This window comes from Alexandromys fortis, unplaced genomic scaffold (genome assembly GCF_014885135.2).
Source record: "Alexandromys fortis isolate MF-2015 unplaced genomic scaffold, M_Fortis_MF-2015_v1.1 scaffold_13, whole genome shotgun sequence".
Taxonomy (NCBI): domain Eukaryota; kingdom Metazoa; phylum Chordata; class Mammalia; order Rodentia; family Cricetidae; genus Alexandromys; species Alexandromys fortis.
In genome coordinates this window covers 4,789,222-4,805,647 of record NW_026067908.1, presented here as the reverse complement: position 1 = coordinate 4,805,647, position 16,426 = coordinate 4,789,222, and the positions used below count along the sequence as shown (strand labels likewise).

Sequence of the window (16,426 nt, the reverse complement as noted above, 5' to 3'; positions counted from 1 at the left end):
GGAGAAAGAGGGGGATCTCCCCAGTATTGACAGAAGGCAATGGTGGAGGAGTGGTGTCCCCAGCTGTCTCCTGACAGCGCTTGGCTGAGGAGCAAAAAATGGAAGCTAGGTTTGTCCTCCTCTTCGGCAACTCTTGAACCACGGTCATCTCTCAGCTGCCGAGAGTCTTGCCTTCTCCAGAGGTCCTGCAGTCAACGGCGATTACGTAAATGGTGGTTGCTCAGGGTCCTTCCCAGTTGCTTACTCTGTGTGTGGCAGGAGCGTGACCACAGCAGTAATGAGAGCAATCACTCACGCCCTGTGTGCGTGTGCTGACGTCCTCTGAAGAGCTTCAGGTATGTTAACCTGAGCCCACAAACCCTAGGAGCCTGCCTGAAGGACATTCCCTGGGCTCTTTGCCTCCTGGTGGTCAAATGCCTGTGTTCCCTCCCACATGAATAGGCTGACCTGTGTGTCCCAGCAGTGATGGTGTGGCATCCACACTGAGGTCAGAAAAGACACCGTGTTTGTGAGCACAGTTATGTCTCCCACTCATCTGTGCAGGCATCTCTGCCGTGGGCAGAGTCGTGTTATGTTCACGAGCGTGATAAAGTTAAGCCAGGATAGATCTAGTCTTCTAGTTCTTTGAGGACGCTGCACACAGATTTTCATTCTCACCAGCAGTGAGTAAGAGCTCCTTTTCCCCAGACCCTCATCAGCTTGGCTGCCATTTGTTTTCTTGATGACGGCCACTCTGACGACGGTGAGAATCTCAAAGTAGTTTTAGTTCACATTTCCCTGGTGGCTCAAAATGTTGAATGTGCCTTAAAATATTGATTGAATATTTATACTTCTTCCTTTGAAAACTATCTGTTCAGTTCAGTGGCTCATTTGTTGATTGATAGTTTGAAAATATGACAGATATACACATGGAATTTTATTCAGCTGCATAGAAAAGTGAAATTATGGGTCTGAGCAACTAGTTCAGCTGATAAAGTGCTTGCCTTGCAAACACAAGGCCCGAGTTTGATCCCAGAACCCATACACAAGCAGTCAGGTATGGTGTCAGGGGCTTGTATTCCCAAATGCTTGAATCAGCTGAAATGGAGGCTCTCTAGGGCTCGCTGGCTAGTCGGCCTGATTAGCAAGTTCCTAGCTGGGAAGAGACCTATGTCAATGTACATGGCATCTGAAGAACGTCTGTGGGAGGAGTCCTCTGGCCTCCACATGCATCTGCACACATGTGCGTGTGCATACACACACACACACACACACAAGGAAAATAAAATTATGCTTTTTTTTTCTGGGAGAAGAATGAGGCTGGGAGGCATTAAGTGGGGTACCCCAGAAAGACGAACACCTCCTGCGTTCTCACACGTGGATCCTGGCTTCTGATTTGAATATATGAGTACCTATGCACATGTGAATTTGGGTTCAGGTCAGGACCTGGAAAGGGGCCAGTGAAGGGGAAGAGGGGAGGTTAAGGGAGTGGGTGAAGAAATATCAGAATATATGATATGAAAGTGAAAGGGGGGTTGCTGGAGTTGAAAAGGTACAAGTGGGGCCCAGACCACGGAGACGGGGAGACCAGCAGAGGGTGGGCAGGATCGACCAAAAATAAGCATGTGGGAAAATACCAGAGGGAAGCCTGTTACTTTGTGTGCAGCATGCTTTCTGGTCCTGAGGCAGATGTCTGGGGCCACACCACCCCTTGAGCAAGCCACCAGGGCTGGCAAAGCAGGCACTGGGAACCCCTGCTGATCTGAGGTCTCTGCACAAGGGGAGCAGAGGATATCTGTAGAGAGAACAAAAGCTTTCCCCAGAGGAGGCTAAGAGAGCAGAGGCCTGAGGACGGACAGTACCAGCACAGGTGAATGTTCCAGGCAGAGGGTACAAAGTGGAAAAGGCCTGAAGCTGAGCTCTCGGGGGCAGAGGGAAGAATAGGAAGGTGTGTAGAGCAGGAATCCGGCCTCTGGCTACTCAGGAGGCCTGCTGTGGAGGCCTCCAGGACTGACCCTGAACTCTGTACCCAGATAGGCCTTGAACTTGAGTTTCTTCTGCCTCAGCCTCCCAAGTGGCTCAAATTATAGGCCCCTACCAACTGAGCTATAGCTCCAGGCTGGGCCATTTATATTCTTCGAGGCTTGGGGAGCAATCAGAGGTTTTTGAGGAAGGCGTTTGAATAATCGTAATATTGACTAAAGTGCATTTGGCATCTGCTGTGTTCTGTACCCGGCTCTTGCACAACCGCATCTAATGGAAATCTCACAGCACCCTGTGCGGTGGGTACTGCCCCTGCCCCATCTTGTACGTGTGGAGTCTGAACCACAGACATGGAGGAGCCTAAGTTCATATGGTCAGAGAGGGTCAGGGAGAAAAGGGGCAGGCTCAGGCCCGGCAGTCAGACCCAAGGACAGCACTCTCAGCCTATTTACCTGCTGCCTCTGACCTTTATCGCACGCAACAATCTCAGCAGCTTCCTGTCCTCTCACCCGGGAGACTGAGCCCAGTGATGGGACTGACTTTCCCAAGGGCAGGGTAAAAGGGAGGTAAGGCTGGGTGGGTGGATCTGGGGCTGCAGGAGGGGCTCCATCCTAACAGATGGTAGTATTGTGCTTGGGACAAAATCCAAACTCGGCCAAAGCCACCCTGTGACTGGGCCTTGCTGCCTCCCCCACAGCCTCTCCTGCTGCACTTGCCCCTCCGTCACTAGGTGCCAGCTTAGCGTGACGTTGCTCCTTTGCTCTTCTCTCTGCCAGGAATGGCCTTTGCTTGGCCTTCGTGTGGTCAGGCTCCTTGCTGTCAGGGAAATGTCACCTCCTCTCAAGTGATTGCCTTCTCGAAATTACCTCCGTGTTCTCACTGCTTATAATTTCATAGCAATTGTGATGATCCGAAATAATCCATTTTTTGCCTCTGCATTTCTCTCTTCTGATTAATATGTAAGCATCAGGAGGGTAGGGAGGGTGAGGAGGGTGGGGAGGGTGGGGAAGGACCATTCTGCAGCCTTGAGCCTTGGCCAGAGCCTGACACACTGTACATGCTACATAAGTTTTGTTACATTCTCTCTCTCTCTCTCTCTCTCTCTCTCTCTCTCTCTCTCTTCTTTCTTTTTTCTTTTCTTTTCTTTTTTGTCGGTTTTTTTTTTTTTTGAGACAGGGTTTCCCTGTATTGCTTTGGAGCCTGTCCCCTGGAACTCACTCTGCAGACCAGGTTGGCCTCAAACTTACAGTTGTTACATTTTCTTATCTTCTGTTGATGAAGTCAACAGAAGGAACCTTACTGTGGCCGGAATTTCCAGATCCAGAATGGGGGCTGAACATGATCAAGGGACGATGGCAGGAGCACCTTATGGTCTCCCAAGGTCTCTGTTCTTTTCTGGTGGAGTGGCTATAGCCATTGTCATGGGCTGGGAAGACATAAAACTAAGAAGTCTGCTGACTCCGTGCCTTCCTGGTCCAGTCATCGCAGCTTCTACCCTTTTCTTCAAAAGAGAGGGGGCCGATTTAACACTGGGCCTTGACACCCTCAAAGAATCTTACTCTCTGAAGGTTGGGCCAGGCTCGCCAGCAGGTGGCTGAAATCTAGTCTAAGCGCTGCTCTGTAGGGGAGGTGGGGCTGTAGAACCTTCTTTGTGCAGAGGCTAGTGGGGCCCAAACAGAGGATCTAGATGTTGTGCGGCCTCTGGTGGCAGGGATGACACAGCCTCTGGGGCTCCACAGGGTTACCTCGCCTTGCCAGCAAGGCCCCTGACCTGCTTCTCTGCCTGGGCCCGTGGAGAAGGCTGATTGTGGATAACAGTCTGGGCGTCAGACCCAAGACTTCCGCCCAGGATCACACAGTGTGTTACAGTCACGGATGCACACGGCCAGGGAAAGCAACCGCTCGTCAGATCTGAAGCCATGACAGGTCCTGCCTGGCACCCCTAGCTTCTCCCTGCCAATGCTTTCAGTCTCTCCTCCCCCCACCCCCGCTCCGTGGGTTCACTCCACTGGCCTGTGCGTCTGGAACATCACCTTCCCTGGAGCCCCAGCTCTCCTTCACATCCCTACTTCTATCACCCGCTTGCCACCTCCGCGGGGAAACCAGGGGGCCAAGGGCCTAGCCTGGCCCGTCCTTGTATCTGCAGCGCCCGCAACAGGAGCGCACCTAGAGCAGGGTCGTGGGGCTCTCGCCTGGAGGGGAGGGGGACGGGGGACCAAGGACAGGCGGGGGAGGAGAAGAGGCGGCAGCAGGCGGAGCGTGGGGCGGAGAAGACGGCGGGAGGGAGCGCGCGCGCCGGCGGCGGCCGCCCAGGGCCGGGGCCGCGCGCCCAGCCTGAGCCCGCCCCGCCGCCAAGCGTCACCGAACCTGCTTGAAATGCAGCCGGGGAGCCGGGGCGGGCGGCAGCGGTGGTGGTGGCGGCGAAGACAGCGGCAGCTCCGGCGCCGCGGCAAGCACTTGGCGGGCTGAGGAGCGGCGGCGGCGCGGGGATCGCGGGGCACGGCGGCCGGAGCCCCGGGCCCGCCATGGGCCGCCCAGAGCTGGGCGCGCTCCGGCCGCTGGCGCTGTGGCTGTTGCTGCTGCTGCTGTTGCAGCTCCAGCATCTCTCCGCAGCGGATCCGCTGCCCGGCGGCCAAGGTGCGTACGGCTCTTCCCGGCCGGCTCTGAGCCGGCAACAAAGCGCGGCCAGGGGGAGGGGGCGCTGTGCGGCGAGGCCCGGCGAGAGAGGCTCCGGGGGCTCCAGCTCCCTGGATTTGCCCTGGACCTCATCTCGCCGCTCTGGGTACGGAAGCTCTGCCCCCGTTCCGAGCATCCTCTTGGGGGATGGGCCCTGGGGTCCCCCTCGCCCGTGAACTTTGCGGGGGGTAGTCGTTCAGCGTCTCGGGTAAGCGGTTTGGTTCATTTGACACGCGCGCTCCGCCACGATGATGAGCGAAGCAACCACACAGCCTTTCCTTACAAAGCGTTTCCAGGGACCCCTGCGGGCCGAGGAGAGTGACAGGTTGCTAGGGGACTGATCCCGTGCGCCCGGTGCGTGTGTCGCCGGTGTGCGGGGCTCCTCATAAGCTGGGTCTGCATGGATCTGACTTGCGCTATGTGTGAGGATGAGTGTGTCTGAATGCAGAGTATATCCACGGGCTGTAAGCATGGGTCGAGTCTCGCTGTGCCATCGGTCGGCCCTACAGTGGAGGAACCCGTGGCATCCTGTCCTCCCTCCGGATTAAGGTGCTTGGAGCCTCGGAGTTCACCGATATCTCCGTTTCCTATACCTGCTGGACCGGGGCTGCGCGGTGGGGAGTGGATGATCTGGCTCACAACCCCCTCCCCCACAGGGCCGGTCAAGGAGTGCGAAGAGGACCAGTTTAGGTGTCGGAATGAGCGCTGCATCCCCTCGGTGTGGAGATGCGATGAAGACAACGACTGTTCAGACAACAGCGACGAGGACGACTGCCGTGAGTGACGGCGATCGGGGGAGGGGAACCGTGGGGGCCGCCATGCTCCGCTGCGCACGTGGCTGCATCCGTCACGGGGCCACCTGCCCCAGCCTCACGGCCTTGTTGTGGGCCGGATGGTTCTTAGCTGTCGGCAGGAGCCTGGTGGCAGGCGTGTCCTGCTTAGGGTGGAGCTCAGCGCCGTGTGCTGGGGTTACGGGCCCGGTACTGTGGGCGGGGACGCGGCAGCGCAGCCCCTGCACACCGCTAACCTACAAGGATCGGAACCTCAACCTGGGTCCAACTGGGCGCGCTCATTTCAAAGTTCCACGCAGTTCGGGCCGCGAGGGGTTCCTTCCCTGCTCGGTTTTATGAATGAATGGGCTCCCCGGGGCCCCTGATTGGCTGCGCAAGGACCACCCCATAGGCCTGTGGCCGGAACGGCCAATCGTGGGGACGGCGGTGTGCTGTACGGGGCTCGGCTCTAGGCCCTGCCCTGGCCGCACCCCCGCGCGCGCATCCTCCTCGTGGTAGGCTCCGGTCCTGGTCACAACCGTTGCCTTTCTGTCGAGTCACCCTTCAGACAGCGTTCTCCTGCCAGCCCAGGCTGGCTGTGAGTCATGGGGCCACCAGCAAGGAGGGGCCCAGGAGGAAGAGTGTGTTTCCTGGAAGCGACCTGAGCAATGGCAGGGTAGGCTGGCCCTGCGCGAGCCCCGCTGCTTTTGCTGAGCGTGGCCAGTGCACACCCAGAGCAACTGATGGAAGTTCCTTCTTGCGTGGGCGTGTATTCAGGTGGCTGTGGGGCCGCAACCGAATTAGCAGGCATTTGCTGCGGTAAAGGAATGGAGTTCCTGGTACCGAGACCAGACTCTTCTAGCCACATATACCTAAGAGGCCTTTCAGTTGACATTACTGAGACCTGCTGTGTGTCTGCCTGTGTTGGGCACACGGGATCAGGTCAGCCCCCCCCCCACACACATACCGTAGGAGCACACACAGTGTCAGAGCTGGGACGGCACCAGGTGGCACACGCCCAGCACTCCGGAAAGCTATGCTGACCGACACTCCCACTTGGAAGCAGTCTATTGAGGCCTTGAGGTGTTTTCTTATTTAACATTTTTGGGGGGATGGGTTGCATGCAAAAAAAGCATGTATGTGAAGATAAGAGTACAGTTTGTGGGAGTCGATGCTCTCCTACTTTGTGGGTTCCCTCCCTCAAATTCAACCTCCTCAGGCTGCCAGTGAATGCCTTCACCTGCCTAGTCATATTTTTATCACTGGCCCCTCTTGGAGTTCTTTTGATCGCCAGTCAGCCTGACAGCCCGCTCTGGACTAGCCTATGACTTGGGCGTATGGAGCCTGGCTGCCTCAGTTTCTCATATGACCTGTAACTGCTGCCTTAGCAATGTCTTAGGACCGTTTTGAGGACTAGTACTAGCAATGCCGCTGACATCAATGAGACCCCCAAGTGCTGCAGCCCGTGGGGTGCTAATACTTCATAGTGGTTTATGTTATAGATGAAAACAGGTTCCTGGGGTTGAGTTACCTGCTCCATGGCTACTGAGTTGCCAAGCAGAACCCTGAATTTAAGCATCTTTTACCAGAGTCTTAGCCTAAAAATGTTAGAGGGACTGTCATGCCTGGGAGTTGTTCTGGTTCTCTTAGCAGGGCGCACAGAGGACAGGGCACAGAAATGGAAACCTTGTATCTTGTCCCCTTGGCTCTTTAAATCACTAGACTTGTGGAGCTTTCCTTGTCATCTCATTTTATAGACAGAGGTACTGGCTCAGAGAGACGGAGTGATTTGCCCAAGGTCACACAGCATAGTGTGGCAGAATTTGATCAAGAGCTCTGCCTGCCCAGCCTGTTGGCTCGGGGCCTGAGTTGCTGTGGTGGAGAGTGTGATGTGGACAGTAGGGTCTGTTACTTCTCATAAGGATGTGGGCAATGATGAACAGGGGCGGCTGGTAATCTGAGACAGGACAAGAGAGCGCTGACGCTGGCTGGAAGCTGCTTTGGTTTGAGATGGGTGAGGTGGAGTCCTAGGCAGTCAGCGGGCAGAAGTCCCTGACGCCAGTGGTGTGGACTGGAAAGTGTGATGGCTTCTAGTAGCAGCAGATATTGGTGGCACACAGCTTGACTTTACCGAGCTTGCTTTCTCGTGTGCCCACCAGGAAACCTGTCTCTCCGTCCTGCGTTAGAACATGGGGAGTCTCATGGGGCTGGCAAGAAGGGGAGAGGAAGGTATTTAGAAATTCTTCCCCACAGAGCTGGAGAAACCGTCTAATAGTAAGATACTTAGTGATCTCGCAGAGGACCAGAGTTCGTTCCTAGCATCTACACCTGTGTCTCAACAACTCCAGCTCCAGGGCACACACACACACACCAACTCCAGCTCCAGGACTCACACACGCACACCATACACACACACACACACACACACACACACACACACACACACACACTGAGGATACCCTATTCCAGGATACTGGCCCAGACTCACTCCATCCTTGATACCTCCCTCTCTGCCCTCTCTATCCACAAGGACTCTAGTTGCTCAGCCTCCTGTACCCTTCTAGGCTTCAAAATAGGGTGAGGGCAGTGGTTATCATTTGTAAACATGGGCAGTGTAGGCACAATGAATCCAAACTTCTGGTATAGCTCATAGTACCAGGGGCAGAGGGAAGGAGGGAGCAGAGACAGCTTCCTTTAGAAGGCTACTTCTGAGCTCAGCTCTACAAGAAGGACTTGTCATCTTAAAATAAGTGGCCCAGGGCTGGCTGGTCATGGTGGTTCGTGCTTTTAGTCCCAGCACTTGGGAGGCAGAGGCAGGCGGATTTCTGGGTTCAAGACCAGCCTGGTCTACATAGTGAGATCCAGTCTCCACAAACAAACACACATAAAAGGTGGCACAGATCCCATGCATGCTATAGACGTCACCTGTGCTTAAAGAGGTGACCTGACTCTTAAGACATGCAGCTTGTCCTTGGCTCTGGAACTCACACTGAGGTCTTCTTAGTCTTGATGCTTATCTGCAGGGCAGGCTCTTGGCCCACAGCTGGTGGGCCAGGGAAGGGAAGCTTGCTGGGGCTTCAGTTCCCAAAGTGCCATCAAAGCAGAGGAAAGGTCTGCCGCCCTAGGGCTCCAGCCAGGGGAAGTTGGGTGGGACTCGCAACTGCGGACTCACGTAGGTCTAGGTTTCCTGTTGCTTCCTGGTGTCTGGGAGCAGAGGTGGAGATTCTGATCTCTGGCCAGGCCTTTGCTCCCAGACCTTCAAACACAACACCTATTCGTACTTGCCAAGAATTTGCCACCGAGGCTGTGTGCATCTTCTGGTGCTCCTCCAGTCTGTGAGATGCTTGACCCTGGGAGGCTTCTGAGTCATCCCTACCTTGTAGACGCTCGGAGGGGTAAGGAATGCTTGTGTTTAGGTGAAATTGCTTTGCCGTACGTTTAGGCATGCAACCATGGAGCCCACCCAGCCTGCACGGCCTCGCCAGGCCTCCGTTTCTCATCCTGACTGTCCGGGCTCCTGGAAGGCTTTGTGGGAGATTGGGATGCACCCTTTCCATACCCACCTGCCTTCCCCTTGTCCTAGCTAGCTGCCATCATCCATCCACCCATCCTAGTCAGTGAAGAGCAGGTACAGCCCAGCCTGCCAGGCTTCAGCCCACTCATTGGTCCGGGCCAGGCTACAGGAATCCCAGAGCTTGCTTGGCGGTGGTCTCAGGAACAATGAGAGCTTGGCTACAGGTCTTGGCCTGTCATGAAGCCCACATAGGGCCTGCAGGGTGCAGCCGAGGTGAGACACCAGGCCCCACTTCATCCCCCCCTTTGGATGGACCATCTTATTGACAGAGATCTGTTCTTATCTGAACCTTGGTTTCCTCGTCTGACCAAGCTGTTCTCCCACTCAGCACCCTGAGGATGAAGCTAGCACAGTGGCCTCTTTGTTGGCCTTCCTTGTCAGGCCCTGTGCCCACTGCCCTCCAGCCTCTTCCTGCCTCTTCCTCTGAACCTGGCCACCGTCGCAGCTCAGTCACCTTCCTTCTGCTTCTCACCTCCAGGCCTCTGTGTGTGCTATTTGCCTTCCAGGACCCTGTTCCCTCACATGCCCTGTGCTTTTTGTTATCTTAGAGAGTTCAGGGAAAGGGTCACCTCCTTGAAGAAGCTTTCTCTGCCAGTCACTCAGGCTGAGATAAGGGACTTTGAGGGGAAAAAAAAGCTGAAATCCCAACTCTGTGTCGCCCTGGATCATATAGCCTTAACCCCAGCTGTCCCCTACTGGTTGAATGGCCCTGGTGACAATAGTCCCTCCTTTCCAGAGAGGTGGGGTTCGGTGAGAATAATGTGCTTGGTGAGCAGGAGGTGGTTGAGAAGCAGTGGGCAGCATGGTGGGAGAAACTGCAGAGAACCCCCAAGCCTGCTCACAGCAGGCCATCCAAGCCCTGCTCCAGGGCACAAAGTTCCGAAGGCTACAGCAGAGGGTATGGCTTCCAGCAGTGGGTGTGACTTCAGGCAGGAGATGTCCAACCACAGGGGAGGTGGCTCCAAGATGACCTGGAGGTGGCAGAAAGCATCTAGAGAGACCCGGCTGCTCTCTGAAAGTAGTCTGGGACTGGGAAGGGCAGTCCTGCGTGACCAGCCTCCTGTCTCTCTCCCTCCTAACTGTGTCCGCTACCACTGCTGGAACTGCCAGCAGGCCCCAAGCCTGCCCTGCTGTATGCCCAGGTCTGGGCCACTGGACTATCCCAGTAGGCCTTGGGAGTGCTGCTGAAGGCTCTCCCTTGGGCCTTCGATGGGTCCACCTGGTTTAGAGTCCCCTCAGTTCCTGAGGCTGCAGCTGGCCCATGGCTGGTGGCTTCTTACTCCCTCACTGCCTACAGGCGGCTGACTTGAAAGCTCTCCTCCTTGGGGAATGAGATCGCAGGTGAAGCCATGGAACCCCTGGGACTGAGGAAGAGAGACCCAGAATGAAACAACCATCCTGCAAGGTGTTGTCGGGTGCACTCTCCTGGCCCAGGGCGAATGGTCCTGTCCCTAAGGCCCTCAGTGTTTCAGAAAGTCAGGCTAGGCCCTCACTTTTCCCAGGGACCTTTCTTTACCCAGAACCCCCTTTAGTCTCAGGTTCTGCCTTGCTCCGCCAGGGTCTTGTTGGGCCCCAGGGACTCCAGAATAGACACTTCCCTTTGGAGAGCTCCGACAACAGAGACGGGCTAATAGCTCCAGGCTCGAGACCGTGTTGAGCAGCTTGTTTTCTTCAGCTCTTGTGGTCTGTTTTCTTCCTACCCCCATTTTAAAAGTACACGAGACTCAAGAGAGAAATGGCGTGGCCTGTGTGCTGCAGGGCCTGATGCTTCTGGATTGGAGCTCTGCCATCTAAAAGCTACCGCCTTGGCTCCTCCTCATCCTCCGCTCGCCCTCCCTCCCCTTCTAGTCCTCCTTTTTATATCTTTCTCCCTTGAGACACGGTCTCACTCTGTAGACCAGGCTGCTTTGGAACTCACAGTAATCCTCCTGCCTCAACTTTCTGGGCGCTGTGACTACAAGTGCAAACCAGCCTCTGCCTCCGCTCTGTCCACCCTGATGGGGTCGAAGGGTACATTTCCCAGTAGTGTCTCCCTAGGATACAAGTTTTTGTTCTGGGAAGTGAGACTGGGAGGAACCTTCTCTGGAGACCCCATGGAGTCACAGCACAGGCCCCTCCCCCAGCCTCATGGGCTTCTGTTAGCTGTGCCATTGAGAAAGGAGGACCTGAGTGCTCTGTTGATGGTGACCAAAGGGAGCATCAGCCCACTGTCACTGCTTTACCTACACTCCTGGCTTCCAGACCCCGGTGTCATTAGGGGTCCATTCCTAGAAATACGGTGCTCAGCTCTGGAGTGGGACCAGGGGAAGCACAGCACATGCCCCCCTCCCACTCTTAAACACCCACCTGCCGCACCTTTCTGTCCTTGCTGAGCTGGGGAAAGGCTGAGGGGCAGACACATGGCTGCTATACCTCAGAGCTTTGGGTTCTGGTACAGGAGACTGCAGGGATATGCTGCCCTGGCTGGGCCCTGCCAGGCCTCTCAGGACGTCTGGCAAGCGTAGTAAAGTGATCGTTCTGTGTGCATGGTTTTCTGAGTGCTCTCTCTGCGGGTTCTTACTCAAGACTTCTAGCCAAGTCCTGGCAGTGTGATGATTGTGTGTCATAGAAGAGAAAGCCAAAGCCGGGTGGTGGTGGCGCAGGCCTTTAATCCCAGCACTCCGGAGGCAGAGGCAGGCGGATCTCTGTAAGTTCGAGGCCAGCCTGGTCTACAAGAGCTAGTTCCAGGACAGGCTCCAAAGCTACAGTTGAACCCTGTCTCAAAAAATAAAACAAAACAAAAGAAAGAAAGAAAGGAAGGAAGAAAGAAAGGAAGAAAGAAAGGAAGAAAGAAAAAGCCAAGAGCCAAAGTCGCATGCCCTAAGCCACCTGACTGGTCAGGGGTATGACTTGCTCCTGGCTGCAGGGTCTGTTGCAGCTGAAAGGAAGAGAGATCTTTTCACACACATCAGTCACACAGTGTGTCTGACTTACCGGTGTGCCATAGCCTCCCTTTCTGAGCATTTTAGACATCTCTGCCAGTCACTGTCATAGTCTCTGCTGGCTCCCTCCAGAGCAATACTAGCCCTGGGATGCCCTTGGCCGTTAGCTAGGCCCCCTGGTAGCACCTGTTCTAATCACCAGCCCCTAAGCTCTCCCTCCTGGTACAAGCTGCTATGGCACCCACTCTGGGACTGGAATGGCCCAAGACATTTGAGGGCTTCAGGGGAAACCTGCTAAGCACCAACTCCATGCTTCTCACCACCATGCTGGTCTGGTCTCTGTTCATTGGGGGCCAGTCCAGGACCCACAGCTGGGAGATCTGGGCCCAGGCACCTTGGGAGTAGGGACTCTGGGGTCCCATCAGGCTTCTTGAATGTTCTGATGACTTAGTCACCCAGCACCATTCACCCAGTTTCCATGACCCAACTGCCTTTACCTATAACCTTCTGGATTTATTTATTTTACATGTATGGCTTGTTGCCTCTGTGTGTGTGTGTGTGTGTGTGTGTGTGTGTGTGTGTGTGTGTGTACCACGTGTGTGCCTGGTACCTGTGGGAGTCAGAAGAGGGCGTCATATCCCTTGGAATTGGAGTTATGGATGGTTGTGAGCCATCATGTGGCTGCTGGGAATCAAACCTGGGTCCTTTGCAAGAATAACACACGCTCTTAACTGCTGAGCCATGTCTGTAGCCCCAAACACTGCCTTCTAGAACATAGCAGGACAAACAGGCCAAAGCCTTCCTGGGACAGTGCACCTGCGAAGTCCACAGGAGTGACCCTGTAGCACCACCCTACACGGGGTACTGGCCTCCATCCCCAATGCTGTGTCGGCCCCCTGCCACCGGCTCGTCACACCCAGTGTGGCCCCACAGATGTGCACCTGGGAGGCAGACGATGGCAGGGATTTCAAACACAGGAGCTCCACAGGACTTGGTCTGTTACTGTAAATTCTAGAAGTAACACTTAAGTTGGTTATATTTATATATTTATCTTTCCTCATGGAAATAGCTTTTTTCTGATTATATGAAAGTATTTTTTAAAACAAAAATGAGGTCTTATTTTTCAGGTTGTTTTCTCCTCATAACATATAGCCTTCCATGCCAGTAGTATAGCGTAAATGCACATTGTTTTAATGGACTGGATTGTATTGTGAGGGTGGTCCTTAATGTGGTGACCTGTTCTTCTGTAGATAGAGCTGTCTGTAACTCCAGCACTTGGGAGGCTGAGGCAAGAATATCTTGATTTTCAGGTCAGTCTGGTCTTTACAGCTAGACTCTAGCTAAAAAACAAAAAAGCAAAACAAGATACGTAAAACTGAAACAAACAAAGAAGATGAAGTCTTGGGAAGGACTTGGCTAGCGGGAGTGTTTTTTATCATGTACCTTCCCATCTTAGCAACACCCATGCGTGCCCTAATGGCCCAGAGTCCAGCCCAAAGGACCTCTCTATATCCTAAGCGCAGAGCCACCGTGTCCCAGCTTTGTGACACAGACAAAGTAGCCATATCTAGGCTACGCAGAGCAGAAATAAAGGACAACTATGCTCTGGCCCAAGGACACTTACCCATCAAAAACCCACAATGGAACCAAACTATCGCTTCATTTTTTCTTGATGCATTAGCATTGCGGTGATTATTCTGCCTGTCCCAAATTCTGACTGTGCGACTTAGGCGGGCAGCTTCCCTGTTTGAACTTCTTTTCCCTCCTCACTCACTGGTTCTTGCTTTATTTGCACTGCTGGATCCTCTGAGCATCAAGCTCCTGCCTGGGTCTGGGCTCAGGACTGGAGCTATCCTGGGGGATGGGAGACTACCCTGAACTATATTTTGGCCTAAGCCTGTAGAGAGAGTATCCGAGCAGAGGATCCGAAACTCAGCCCAAAGGTCCAGGCTCCTTAGATCGTGTTCCCTCCTGCATAAGATCCTGGTTGGGTTGGATGAAGTACGGTGGTGGAGGGAAAAAAAAACCGATGAGGCTTAGCAGCCCCTCAAACCGTCCTGAAGCAGCCACAGCATGGAGGTGCGAAGACCAGCGGGTGAACATTCCCAGCCCCTTCCTAAGCCTGATTCCCAGGGAACTCACTATCAGGACTGTCCTCCGCCAAGGGCACAGCAAGAGGGCGCTGCTGGGAGAGCTGCAGAAGAGGCGGAGGTCCTTTGCCTGGACTCCCCATCCTGACTGCAGTGGGGCCCAGGGCAGCTGCTTCTAGGTGGCCCCAGGAGCTGGCTCACCAGGAACCTTGGTTCCCAGTGGGTCCAGGGTGACATGAGGGACACGGCAGCTGATGAGAGGCAGGAAGGTCCCACCAGGCCCAGGTTAAGCCGCCTGGCTGAATAGCTGGAGGCAGCGTGGGCTTTCCTGATGGCCTGAATCCAAAGGCATTCGAGCCAGCCCTCCTCCATCCCCTTCCTAGACCTTGATCTGCCATCTGCTGCCCATTGCCCTTAAAGCCCAGTTTTTTGTTGTTTGTCTGTTTCCGAGAGAGAGAGAGAGAGAGAGAGAGAGAGAGAGAGAGAGAGAGAGAGAGAGAACATGAAGTTGGGTAAGTAGGGAGACGGAGAGGATCTGGGAGGATTTGGGGGAGGGGAAAGAATAGGATCAAAATATAATGTATTAAAAAATTAGTTTAAAAAAAGTCCCTTCTTTTGGCCATGGCCTACAGTGTGTGCCTGAGGGCAGGAGTAATCCAGAGGGACGTGACCGTTCCGGACAAACCAAGGCGATACTCTTCTTCCTACCTCAGCCAAGAAAGCCTCTCCAGGCTGTTGTGGCTGGGATTTGTTTGTCACTGGAGAGGTGCCAGCAGCCTCTATTCCCAGCCTGCGATGCGCTATCTGGCTCTCCCTGAGGACCGAGGCAGTTATCAATAGCTGGGGGCCAGGCTGCAGGCCCATCTTGCCAAGTGGCCATTTGGCAGGTCATTGAACCTTTTGCAGGAGGGGTATCTCTATTCTTTGGAAGTGGGGACCTCTAGGCTCTTCTCAGCCCGAATTCTCTAGGATTCTGTTATCCTCCCCCCGCCCCCCCCGAAATTCAGGGTGTTCATAGAAGCTGGAGTTCATCGTGGTTAGGTCCTGCGTGTGAGGGCTCCAAGGAGCTTCGGAAGGCCCAGGTCCAGAGGCTGAAGCAGGAGCAATGAGGGCCAACAGTATGGGCCCTAACCCCAAGGGACATGGTCTGAACTATACACAAAAAGAGGAAATCATGTTCAAAAGTGTAGCGTGTGTGTGGTGTGTGTGTGCATGTGTGTATGTGTGGTGTGTGAGTATATGTTGTGTGTGTGTGACAGGTGGGAGTGGAGGTGAGGGGGTGTTCATGCAGAGGCCAAAGGTGGATATTGGTTGTCTTCCTCTGTTGCTCTTCTTGCCTTGAGCCTGGTTCTCTCAGTGAACATGACATTCACTGTTTCAGTTAGGCTGGCTGGCTAGCTCCTGGATCTGTCTGTCTCTGCCCCTGAGGCTGGGGTTAAAAGGAATGTGCTGCCATGGCCAGCTTTTACAAGGGCGTTGGGTTTCAACCAGGTCTTCATGCTTGCACAGGAAATGGTCTTACCTACTGAGCCATCTCCTCCATCATACTTGGAGCTTTTTATGCCTGTTTACTTTTGCTGAGTTGCCGTGGGTGGCTTTTTAGTGCTTGTGAGCTAGCCAGAGCAGACTTTATATTGGCCGCCTGTGAAAGGCCGTGTGTCTCCTCCTGCCGCCTGCCTCGCCTGCGTTCTCCACTGGTAGTGACTGTGCAAACTGGTACTAATGCCATCGTCCCTTGTACAGGGTCAGCGAGTCCCAGCCTCAGCCTGGGGTAAGTCCCTTCAACGTGAACCCCAGACTGCCCAGTAATAGGATTAAGTAATTCCTATCTCATGGAACGCACCAGAAACAGTGTGTACTGTAAGTCAGTCTTATTTCTATACCGTCAGTGCAGGGCTTGCCTTTCCTTCCCTTTCCCTGGCCTGGGGTCTTTCCTGCCCCCACAGTTCTGTGCTGAGCATGCTCTCTTTCTTGCTACCTCCCCCTCCCCCCAGAAAGCTACACTTTGTTGTGACTTTGCAGGACCTGGGTAAAGCTGTGGCTTTACCCTGGGGAGGGTTTTATAGAGCAGTATTTGAGCCACTGTGGGCAGCATTTGAACTTCAGCCTCAGCTCCTTCCCAGGCCTGCCTAGCCATCTCTGCTTAGCTCATGGCTAGTTGGGAGCCCAGATGTGACCAGCGAGTCCAAGTCCAACCCTCAGCACTTTGGAGCTGAGCAACTCTGGGCAGGTTACCTGACCTCTCTGTGTACTGAGCCATCACAAGCTACCTCCAGGTGACAGTGGGGTTTTACAGAAGCAGTAGGGACAGGAACGATCCTTAACATCCTCTAACCCTGTCTTCATCCTGTCCCTGACTGTCTAATGGGGTGGGAGGAGTCAGGGAGCCCCCAGAACGATTCTTTAGTGCTCCTCATCCTGTGGCCCCGGGCT

General features: G+C 54.5%; 1 protein-coding gene across 10 annotated transcripts in view; it reads left to right on the top strand.

Moving 5' to 3' along the window:
* Positions 1-4,273: 4,273 nt before the first annotated feature.
* The window catches only part of Lrp8 (LDL receptor related protein 8), a 68,023-nt gene continuing 55,870 nt past the window's right edge, over positions 4,274-16,426 (top strand). For 4 of the 10 annotated variants that reach the window (XM_050136320.1, XM_050136311.1, XM_050136310.1 and 1 more), the window contains exons 1-2: positions 4,274-4,599; positions 5,295-5,414. In XM_050136320.1, coding sequence (XP_049992277.1) covers positions 4,488-4,599; positions 5,295-5,414 — 232 coding nt within the window. In that variant the 5' untranslated portion in view covers positions 4,274-4,487. The remainder of the gene's footprint in view (positions 4,600-5,294; positions 5,415-16,426) is intronic. The other 6 variants (XM_050136315.1, XM_050136314.1, XM_050136313.1 and 3 more) reach the window with 2 other exon arrangements.